Raw genomic sequence first — 12,074 nt, 5'->3', positions numbered from 1 at the left:
CTCTCAGCTCATGTGTTTAGTGTGAAACTGCAGACAAGCAAATGTAATAATGCTGACCTCACATATTCTCAAATTCTCCCTGCCTATGAAATGGTGCTTTTTGTGAATGTCTTTGCTGGGGAAATGATCATGAACTTGCTGAAATCAACCCTGAGGTCTTATTGTGCCAAGAAGTAACAGAGTCCAGCAAACAGAGAGGAGCTGGAGCAGGGGTCACTTCAGTGGAATCTTCCCCCATCTGATGAGCAGCCTTGACAGTGAGTTATTGCTGCTTGCCTGCTGCTGCACCACCTTGTGCTCTGTACTTCTGTGCTTCTCAGACAAGTAAAATAAATATGTTTGCCTCCACAGAAAAACTGATGAACTTCTCCATAAATGTCACAGATAAGATGAAGAGCAGCTGAGAAATTAGATTGCCAGTCTGGAAGTGGCTCTGTATGATCAGAGCCCTGTGCCACATCCCAGTACGGCTGCTGGGAGGGGTCCTGCTCACCCAGAGCACCTGTAGGGATTAAAGCTTTAGATGCCTTTATAGAGATCATTTGTTTTGTAAACATAGTTAGACTGAGAAATGGATATCTGGGCACAGAGTATGATGTTGTGTCCTGACCAGAAAACTCAGCCATGCCTTTCTCAACTAACAGCAAAGCTTCACTCCTGTGTCATCTTCTACACCGCAGAAGCTTCTCTCCAAACTTTTGCTTTAAGGTCCACAAATTCCTCCCGTGACTAAAATGACAGGGCTATCATATCTGCTTATTTTTTTTATTCTCCTAGCCTTGGCAAGTGATAAGATGCGATACGACACCCTTTGCACAAAATAAATTATGTTTGGAGTGGTGTTTGTGATGGATTTAATTACACACAGAGCCAGTCTCTCCACACTAGAGCAAAGGCTGTCAATTCTTTGACATCTTCTGAGGGTGACTAGAGCATGGCTAATACCTCTTCCCTCTGCACCAGGGATATGGTGCAAGATGAAAAATAATTTGTTTTTTTGTGTGTGTCAAGGCTTTATTATATGATAAATACCCAGCTCTAATATTCTATCTACAATACCAGCATGGTATGGCAAACTGAAGGCAAAACACCATTTATCTAATGATATCAACTGAGCTCTGAAAAGGCACATTCCTTAACAAAGCCTTCTGACAGCAGGCTTGACAGAGCACAGAGGATGCACCTTTCATTTCAAAGGCATGAAGAAGCCACATGTCCATAATTTTTTTTAAAAAGTATTTTTTATCTAGATTTTAGAACTTTGTAAGAATTGCTTGGTTAACACCAAGCATAAGAGTATTCTAATCTTATAAGAGCATTCTAATAAGATATTAAAGTATTCTAATATTATAAGTGTATTCTAGCAGAAGAGTATTGTAATCTTATAAAAAACTACTACATACATTTTCTTCATCAGGTAACCTAGAAGAAAATGTTAAAGATGCAAAGAAGATGCTTTGGTGAGGTGGGCAATGATTTGGGATTATTTGGTAGAAATGTAAATGTGAAGCTCTTTGGATGTGTGGAGCTTACCAAGCCAAATCTCTCTTTGCCTCCTTGGTGAAAAGAGCCTGCCAGACCAACCCACCTTCCACAGACATTCACAACTGGAAAATAACTGGAAACTTCAAAACAGCACATGAAACTACAAGCCACTAAAGACTGGAAGAGAGGGGTTTCCAGCTCTGCAGGCAGGAAGAAATGTAAGAGAAATTCAGCTCAAGGCCCAGCCTGCAAAGGTCTGAACCTTTGGTGCTCACTCTGCTCCTGACAAACCCCAGCACAGAGAAATGCTGGGAAAACCTCTCCCACAGCTCCTCATTAGAGGCTGGCTTGGCCTGGAAGGCTTCTGATGCAACTGAGCAGGTCAAGCCATGGAATTTTTGAGCATCCATTGCATAAAAATCACTCATCCCCCAGTAAAAATTCAGTTGACAGAGGCACCTGCTAAAGCAGCAATGCTGGCCCCTTAACATCTTTGAGTTATTCAAAATAGGCTGGGGGTGTACACACAGCACACTGATTGGGGTGGGCAAAAAAGCTACAGAAGTCTAAAATCCATGGAAAATCTCTATGGCTTTCTAAGCACAGCCAGTTTTTGTCTGAGACCTTGTGTCAGAGAGCTCTCTCTGCTCGTTCTGCCCATCTGCAGACACTAAAATCCCTGTCCTGTCTGGAGAGTGGTGACTCTTGTGAGGATCCTCATGAGCAGCTGGAATAAGAACAAGGCTCAATGTCCTTTCCTGCTGCCAGGAGGTGCCAAGGGAAGGACATGCTGGCTCCCCTGCAGAGATCCCCTGATGAGATCTCCTGAACATCTTCAAGAGCTACTGGACATGAATCTTCCCCCCAAAATAATCCCTAAAGTTGTGCTACCTCATCTTCAAGTGAAAATCTACCTCATGTATTTTTTAGTGTTAGATATTCCTTTCTCTAGTGAAGTTGTTTGAGCAAAACATTTAAAATGCAGAGTTGTCCACAACTGGAAGAGAAAATGGCTTCACAAAAAACATTAATAAAAAAGCATTAATCAGGAATTGAGATAGAGGCAAATCCCAAATCTCCTGTATCTTACATGTCACAGCCAAGCCTAGGGAGCCATGCAATGCTGCAAATATAGAACATTTATTAGCAGAAAGCATAATAGATGGGAACAAACAGTACTGAATTGCAGGTACAGATATTGGTACTGGTATGACTAATCCCTTTTCAAGATATGTTTTTCTTCCCTGGGAATTAATATTAATAAACATCAAAAATTAAACTTCTTTTGCTCATACAGCAACATCTAACTTCTGATGGATTTGTCTGAGAAACCAGAATGCCAAGGTTATAATTTGTCTGCAAGTCACAAGATAGAAATTTCTCCAATGTAAGGGGCTGTTTCACAGGCTGTTAAATTCAGGTGGAACTGGGACAGTGACCAGTCTGTGTAATTCATGTCTTAAAAGTGCTCTGTACTTAACTTCCCATGTGTAAAACAGGGATATCAATCCTTACACAGATATAGTGCTTAGTAGAAATCTGAAATATTTTTAAATACATAAGTACAAGGCTGGTTAGATTCCTACTTCCTCTTTTTCACCTATAAAATTTGGAGTTTTAGAAGTTTTGTGGGCTTTGCTGCAGCGGGAGAAGCACAGAGGGAGCCTGTTCATTGCTTCTTGAGCTTCAGAGTAGCAAGAGTGCAGTTCACACCTTAATCCTGTCAGGGCAGAGGGGGGAAAACAGCTCCCCAAAGAATGGCCAGGTTTTCCCAGATGCCAGACTCAGAGAGTTTGAGATCTTCCACCAAACTGCAGGTCAGGGCCTTGTTTCTAAAGTACAGCCAAAAGAGAAACCTGCCTTTAGGCTTTTCTGTTGATGACACCGAGCCTCTGGGAAATGAGAGCAAACCTTCTGGGAAATGGACACCTTTCCTTCCCCACTCCATTCAGAGGCCTCATTCCTTGTCATCAGCATTTTGGCAGGCAGCAGGATGGATGTGTGTGTTGTGGCAGCCCCTCCAAGCCTCTGTGACAAGTGACAACCAAGGAACAGCCACTGGTTGTCATTTCCTCCTGGTCTAACTGTGGCCCTTCCCCATGTTCTGAGTGATGTTTGAAGCAGTCACAGTAGATTACTGTGTCTGGAAGGAACATTTATTGTGGATAATCCAAAATTATAAATCCCACTGGCTAGATTCTGATCAGCCACACATCATCTTTCTGCTCCATAGAGGAAGAATTCATAAATCAGAGAATCAGAGAGTTTTGGGTGAGAAGGGAACTCAAAGACCATCCAGTACCACCCCTTACCAGGGGCAGGGACACCTTCCACCATCCCAGGGTGCTCCAAGCCCTGTCCAGCCTGGCTTTGGACATTTCCAGGGATGCAGGGGCAGCCCCAGCTGCTCTGGGCACCCTGTGCCAGGGCCTCAGCACCCTCACAGGGCAGAATTCCTTGCTTATAGATATCTTATAGAGCCACAGAACAGCCTCTGCCTCTCAGGACCTTTGTTATCTTCTCAAATCCATACCTGACTGCCTGAAAGATTTAGCATTTAACTCTCAGCATACACAGAACCAGGTGGAGCCACTTCCCAAAACCCATCCAGGAATTTCTCCAAATAACCTTTATCCATGCAACTTCACCCAAAGCTGCAGGCTCCCACCTGCAGCAGATATGCAAATCCTCACTTAAATTTGCAACCCTTGAGGCAGGCCCAGCTGAGCCTCACACACAGCACAGGGGGGTGGTTTTAAATGGAAACAGGATAATTCAGAGTAGATACAAAGAACAAACTGTCTATAAAAAGGTACAGGTGGCCCAGAGGGGTGGAAGATGCCCCATGCTTGGAAACATTCCAGGTGAGGTTGGATGGGGCTCTGAGCAATCTGGTCTATAGGAAAGTGCTCCTGCCCATGGCCCAGAGAGCTTTTAAAGATCCCTTCCAACCCAAACCATTCTGTGGTTCTGTGTCAGCTGCACAGGCACAACCACCTGCAGGAGTCAGAACTAAGCCCAAGGCAAGGCAGCACATGGGAAAGGGGCCCAGAGCCCCAAATCTCATGGACAAAAAAAAAAAACAACATATGTCACCGTGGTATTTTCTGAAAAATCGCTTTGCCAGGATTTCATCTCCTGGAAAGATGAGAAGCCTCAGCTTCTCCATGTTTTGCTGCTCTGGAATGTGGTCTGGAGATCGTTTATCCAAACATGTGAATTGTTTTTAATTACTGACCAATCAAGGTCCAGCTGTGTCAGACTCTGAGGAGTCACGGGTATTTATTATTCATTCTTAAGCTTTCTGATGTATCCTTTCTCTTTCTTTACTATAGTTTTAGTATAGCACAATATACCATAATATACATAACATAATATAATATACCAGCCTTCTGAGAACATGGAGTCAATTCTCATCTCTCACCTCATCCTGGGGATCCTCACAAACACCACAAAGATATCCTTGAAAAAATGACTAAACCTTAATTTCTGAATTTTTCTTTCATTTGAAAGCAATTAACAGCAATAACAAAACACGAATGAAACAAAAGTTTTCTGATGAACCCACGAGCACAGGATTAGTTCTGATTTTGGAAGCCAAACACTTCAGAGGGTTGTTTTCATGCCACAGAGAGTGTTTTTGCTCTCCAGCTCAGCCCAGCACACCATACCTGTCCTCTTACCTAACAGCGTGGTCGATGGGACGGTGTCTGATGAAACTTTGAGATGGAATTCCGTTCACCCACACGACAGGGATTCAATGCAAATCAACAGAGGATCAACAGGAAAAGAAAAAGTTACAGAAAATGAAAACAAGGTTAGCTGTGTCTCACACTCAGAAGCCTCGGTCTGTTACAGGTTATATTGGGTAACGTACAAAAGCAAAGGAAATTTAGGAATGAAAGAAAAGTCTGGCACTAGTACCTGAGTAGTAGGAATTCAACATAGATTTGCTCTGAAGGGTTTTGCTTTGGACAGAAAATGAACAAGGAGAGGGTGATGCTAGGTAGGAAAGACATAAGGAAAAGACTTTAGACATATATTAAGAGAGAGAAAGAGAACAGGGAGAATGTTCCTCAAAGAACACAGTAATATGGGATATATAAAGCTTATCAAAATGAATTATATTTTTCATTTCAACATGCATATTACATTTATTACATTGTCATCATGATGGATTTTCTTTAATATAAGCACTCCAGACCCCAAATATAGAATTATAGTTACTGTAAATCAATGTGTTCCTAAATAGGATACACACAGAGCTACATTCATAGGTCTATATTCTAAATGTTCTTTTTTTTTTTTTTAAACCAAAGGAGCAAACTTAGGGTTTTATCTCTAAGAGGAAATTCCTCAAAAATTACCCCCAAAATACAAACTACAGAGAATAAGTATGGACAGTAAAATAAACCTACTCAAACACAATGTACCACAAAAATACACAGGTGGGGTAGCAATTTTTTGGTTAAAACATTACAACATTACAAGGGACTTGTTCTTCAACCCAGGACTGTTCACAGCAAATCCTATAATCCCTTCCCCTGTGAGCTGGGTTCTGTCAGCAGGACAAGCATCCTTGCCTTCTCCCATTACAGCATTAACTTTCTCTGGACAAGAATCTACAAATTTCCATATTAATCAAATATTTTTTAAAAGGAGGAAGGGCTCAACATCTTTGTGGTAGATTCTTGTCTTGATAGTAAATTTATGAGGCTGGTTTACACCTACAGCAGCAAACATGCACATTCTTATGGTAATCCATCACTTCTGAAGGCATATTCTTTTGTTATCACTCTGCATTCACTCTCAGAGTTACAGGCATTTATATATCTCCTCCTCAGAATGCTGGGAAACAAGCTAATACAAATCTCAGTACATCAGAAAGATGACAACAGATAACACAGGAAAAACTATTCCATAGCCCAACAGAAGTAGATAAAACTCAGTGTACATCAAAGTAATTTCAGAAGCAATTTTTTGTAGCTATGGAACAAACACTACTCAAAAAATTCAAGTTATTCTATGGGGACACCCAAAGAAGTCACTGGTCTAGGGAGGTCCATAAAGTCAGAATTACCTCCTGAGCAGTTTATAATCATCTAGCTCATGAACTCACTCTCACTCTGCATTCTCACACCTTATTTTCAGACCTACATGACTTGGAAACACATGAACACAATCCAACTCCTCACACTTTGGTCTGCTGGAGCTCTGCCCCAGCTGCCCAAAGTCACAAAGCTCCTCTGCTCTGGGGCCTCTTGCACTTTTGTCAGCCTAAATCAGTCCCTTCTCTCACCACACTCAGGGCATGGCCACGTTTCAGAGAACATCAAATAAGATCTAAAGAGAGCAATTGGTTTGCCCAGTGTCACAGGGCAAGGCCACACTCAGGGCTTGGGGCAGGACTCCAGTTTTTCTGGAATTTGGGAGTATAAAAGAACTCCCAGGGCCATGCTGCCCTTCCAGAGCTGCTGAGGATGAATTTCCAGATAAACACCTCATGTCAGCGAGTTTGATTAAAGATGTGACCAACTGAGGATTATGACATGAATTGTGTTTGTGACATGGGGCTGTGACTTTTAAATTCAGATTTAAAAAGAGGGGAAAAAATTCCAAACAAACCCAAACAAAACCAAGAAAAAACCCAACCCAAAACCAAAACAAATTAAAAACCAAACAAAAAAGCTAAACCAAAACAAAAATCCCCCAAAACCCACCAATACAAGAGAAGTTTCTTAAAACTTTGGAGAACTTGTTTCTGAAATCAGTCAGGTTGTATAATGAGATGTATACACAGGGCTGCTTTCTAACTAGCATTTCTCACAGGCACTTGGGTCTGTAATCAAAGGAAACACATCCAGAGAGGATTTCACATCAGGGTAGAGATTAAGACTTCATTAAAAATTCTCTTTGTGCTCCCTGGAGTGGCACGTGAGGCCACACAGATCCCTCCAGTCATGCAGAGTGGTGAAGGCTCCTTCCTAGTCTGAAAATTATTCTTTAATTTTTATAATATTTCCTAAAGTAGCAAACTCCACAAAAATCCCATGGAGGCCAGTAAAAAGGAATTTAATACATTTTCCTTTTATGCCTTCGAGAAAATGTGGGTTTGTCTTTTATTTCTAAACTATTTTAAGATTTTTTTTTACTAAAGGAAACATCTCATGTCCACAACCCTACAAGTCCTTAGACAGCATTTAGCAGGTCACCTAATTATGAATGAAAATTATCCACAGAGCAGGAGTAAGAACCTCACCTTGCTGTGCTTGTCTTTTGTGAAGACCTCTACATCTCACTGAGCATAAAATCATGGAGCACTGTGGAAAAGTCAGAATTTTGGTGGTTCTTGGTACAAATGGATCCCTTAAACCCCGAGTGCCACTTGCCTACACATCCCTCTCACGTTCTTGTTCTCATAAGTGAAATCACACTGATTGGTAACTCATGGTAGTGGTTCCTCCTGCAGAACTCAGTTCCCCCACTTCCAGAATGCTCTGCCTGAAGCATTAAAACCCCTCCTTCACCTGTGTCCCTCCTGCAGGGTGTCTGCAGAGCTGTCTCCCCCCAAAATGGGATGTCACACAGGTAAAGCACACCCTCACAAATCAGTCTCCAGCAAAACTGGCTGCACTTTAATGGGTGAAACCCTCAGAATCCAACAGCTCCTGCCAGAACCCCTGCAAGGATGTCAGGATGGCTCTGCTGGGGACAGGGAATTCTCCTGGACAAGGCTGGTCCATGGCAGTTCCTTTGTGCAGAGCATATCAATGCATCCCTGCTGAGCTGATCCTCTGCTGCCTGTCCCCTCTCTGCCACACTGCCCGTGGTTCCTGTGTGATCACAACCCCCTGCCCACCTTTCTGCTCAGTGCAGACACTGGGGCACAAATTCATGCCCACTTTGTTTCCCATTTCCCACCTTGTTTCATAATAACCCTGCCCTGAGCCAGCATCTCCAGGTGCCTGTGCTGCTCCCCAACATTCCTGCACTCCAGGGAGCTGCTCAGCCACTGCCAGGGCCAGCACCTGCCTTTCATGGAGCTGGGATATATTGATATCTTAAACAAACCCAAGATATTTGAGAAATGACCAACTCTGGTTGTTCATAATCCCCAGGTGAAAGCAGACAAGCTGGAACAGCCACAGACCATTCTATGTTTTACCAAACACCTTCTCTGGTTCTGTGGAGTGTCAGAGACAGCAGAGCTGAGTCCAAAAAATCTCTTTGATTTCAACACCTGTATGTATCAGTGAGAATCCTGCCAGGATAACAACTAACACTGCAGAATAGAAAGAGGGATCAGGGGCTTTGCTTCAGGCCAGGGAAGATAAATGCTCAATTCTCTTCCTCTTTTCAGCAAGACCTGAGGTCTTGATGCCTCAACAGAAAACAAGGAGCTGATAAGAAGGAGGGCAGCTGTTCATTTTTTATCTCCCTCATGGTGCAGAGCATCAGGCAGCACCTTTGAAAGTGGGATTTTTAAATCTAATTGATTTAGAAAATAGTCCTGTGTGGTGGCAGGGCAGGGAGATGGGATAAGCGACAGCAGGGGGATGGACAGGACTCATCCAGGAGCAGACCAGGGGCAAACTGGAGAGAGCATGGGAAAAAGAAAAGCTTCTGTAGGCACTCACTGAATTTGTTCTGTCTAAAAGTTATCAGAATTCTTGTGACAGAAAGTAAAAGCTGGAGGCAAGGACACAAGCCCTGCAAGGACATTGTATTCTGCAGGTAAACTTGCCTGCAAGTCATTCAGTGACTGAGGGATGATCCTACTTAGCAAATTGTCTTGTTCTGTTTGATTGCTTTTGTGAGCTGGCAAGGTGATCCTGGCATTGAGAACACTCTGCTTCTCTTGGTGGGCTCTTCCTCCAAAAGGAGAGGGGCCTTTCCTCATCCCAGCTGCAGCCAGCTCAGGGCAGGACACAGAAGGTGACTGCCCATCGTGGGGTGCTGTAAATGCTATTTACTGTTGGCAGGCAAAAAAACAATTTAAGAAGGAATCTGACTGCTGCTTAAGACTGTTGATTTCAACAGCTCTGGTGGATAAACCCTGTAAAACTCTATTAGTTAGCAGGAAGGTTAAGAAATAATCCTATTATGTTATTCCAAAGTAGGCCTGTATAGAACCCACAAGTATTAAACTCCATTAAGGCAATTTATTTTATTTTTCTTTTCAAGGAATGCTTTTAGTCATAAAATTCCTGTATCAGCATGTGCACACTACTGCACAGAACTTACCTCCAACACCTCAGCATCCTGGACTTGGCAGTAAAAAATTTGGAGAAATCATGAAGGTTTATTGATAATTCTTTCTCATAAAGAGGAAAAAAATAAAAAGAATCCACCCATGACTGACTCAGGTTATAGGGGAAGGCAGTGATAAAATCTGCAGAGATGTCAGACAAGTAAAGATCTAACTGATTAAAAAAACTGAAAACCTGGAGTGCTGTTTCTTTACAAAATTTGATACATCATATTTTCTACAGTCGCCACTTCAAGCAAATGACTCAGCTGTTTTAATTATTCTGTCAAAAAAACAAGGGTGGGGGGGGGAAAAGATGAGGTCACATTTCAAACTTGTCTCTTTTCTAATTTTCTGGTTGGTAAAAGAATCCCCAAACTTTCAGAAGCCCAAATTCTGAGGGAAGTGTTCAACACTTGATTTCCCCACACACTCCAGCCAGGCTGCCTCTGCTCTTTGGGGGATGGCTGATACAACACTGTCTGCTGCTCTCCTGGCCTTCAGAGACATGAACCCCACAGAAATCTCGCTGCCTCCTTAGGATAGAGCTACCAGCACCTGAGAAAATTAGATCTTGACTGAAGTCAATCTAATATCAGAGAGAAGTGTTCCCTGCCAGCCTTGGCTGCCCCAGACCCCTATTTCTCCATCTCACAGGTGTGCTACACAAAGTGGCAGTAGCAGCACGTGCAGATGGAATTTGACATGACCTGCAGAGAGGGAAAGGGAGAATTCACTCAATCTGTCCTGCTCAGGTTCAGATGACAAGGAGAGGTTTCAATGATAAACCACATTTTCTATCATGAGCACTTCCATTTTAGTAATCAGGAGAAAAAACCCTTCACTAAAGATGCTTAATAAAGAGTTTTAGTACACACTTGAGTTTCAGAGCTGTCCCTTGTCCAAACTAACAGGCTGAGTGTCAAAAGAAGGAGTGACATGCCCATAGTGTCTAAGTTTAAATTTATTTAATACGAAAAAGGTTTACAAATCCACCATGCAATCCACCATGCACTCAACCTGGATCTAGTGAGGCTAAAGTAGGACTTGGTGCTGCTTTACCCACAAAACTCTTATAGCTACAGAGGTCTGAGTGGTTTACAAACGTTAACTAAGATCAGTTTTACTGACCCCATGTGAAGAATAAACCCAGGACAAAGACAAAGGAAGAAATGCTGTCTTTCCATTCCAGTTCTCTAGCCAGGAGGCCAGGCCTTCTTTCATAACAATCTCATACAGAAAATGTTTTTTCATCCCACAAGTCAACTAAGGGATTTGACTCTTCTACTCACAAAGGAAAAGTATTTCTAAACAACAAATAAACACGTGCCTCTTATTCTGATGCAGTTATTAGAACAAGCTTTATAAATTATTCTCAGTAGATTTGGACCCACAGGAATGTTCTCCACCTGTCTGACAGTGACACCAGGGGCAGTATCAGAGACATTCCAGCTTTCTAAGGAGCTTTTGCAACCATCTCTATCACTGCCATTCCTAACTCCTCAACACTGTGCCCAAAGGAATAGGTCCTTTTAAGAACCCAGAGCTCTCCAAGGGGGTCATATCCATTGCAAGCAAGTTAAACTTACTGAATCCATTAACATCTTGGCAGCTGGAAGAAAAAGCTTCTTCATTGTGAACAGCACTGAGTTTGGTGGAGGTCTTGTCAGAAGTAGCCACAGGACCCATCTCCCTCTGCGTGCTGGTCTGAGTCTCCTTCTGCTTCTTGGCTAGCTTCCTTTGGGTGGTTTGGAGAGGGGAGAAAGCAAGGTCAGTTTGCCCTCGTTAAAAGCAAAGCAATGGCAAAATATTTTGACAAAATCACCCCACCTGGTGAGACATGCAAGGCACGTGACAAACCGCACGCCAGGAGACCCCGCGGGTTTTTAACACAACTTCTGGAGCGCGAGGAATATCACGATACCAGCCTGGAGCTCTCCCTCCCCGCCACTCATCTGGCACAAACCTGCATCACCCCAGCAGTGGGAGTGCTACCTCAGCCTCAGAGAGGGTGCAATAGCTCCAAACCCTGGAGCAGGTGCCTTGGAGAGGGTGGAACAGGTCCAGCCCCCAGAGCGGGCGCTGCGCGCTCCGGGAGGAGCGGAGGGCTCAGGATGGGAGCACTGCTCGCTCCAGGGGACCAGGACATCTGCATCCATCCCATGGGATGCTCCTTGAGGGAGTGTGAGACCTGGCTCTGTGCCACCTGTGAGCTGGAGCAGAGTTCTGTCCTGTCCCCAAGCACAGCAGTGAGGGCAGCAGTCCTGACACAGCCTGGAACTGCTCTGGGATGCCCAGCCAGGGAAGGGTGGGGCATGATGAACGTTGAAGTTGTTTCAGC

General features: G+C 43.4%; 1 protein-coding gene across 9 annotated transcripts in view; it reads right to left on the bottom strand.

The window, feature by feature from the left end:
* The window catches only part of PTPRT (protein tyrosine phosphatase receptor type T), a 488,934-nt gene that overhangs the window by 53,345 nt on the left and 423,515 nt on the right, over positions 1–12,074 (bottom strand). For 6 of the 9 annotated variants that reach the window (XM_077187379.1, XM_054644473.2, XM_077187380.1 and 3 more), the window contains 3 exons: positions 11,323–11,471; positions 5,410–5,487; positions 5,169–5,204 (listed from right to left, as the gene is read on the bottom strand). In XM_077187379.1, the coding sequence (XP_077043494.1) occupies positions 5,169–5,204; positions 5,410–5,487; positions 11,323–11,471 (263 nt within the window). The remainder of the gene's footprint in view (positions 1–5,168; positions 5,205–5,409; positions 5,488–11,322; positions 11,472–12,074) is intronic. The other 3 variants (XM_077187384.1, XM_077187385.1, XM_077187382.1) reach the window with 2 other exon arrangements.

This window comes from Agelaius phoeniceus, chromosome 17, assembly GCF_051311805.1.
Source record: "Agelaius phoeniceus isolate bAgePho1 chromosome 17, bAgePho1.hap1, whole genome shotgun sequence".
Lineage (NCBI taxonomy): Eukaryota > Metazoa > Chordata > Aves > Passeriformes > Icteridae > Agelaius > Agelaius phoeniceus.
Note: the sequence above shows the minus strand (reverse complement) of the source record. Positions and strands in the feature narration are given on the sequence as shown.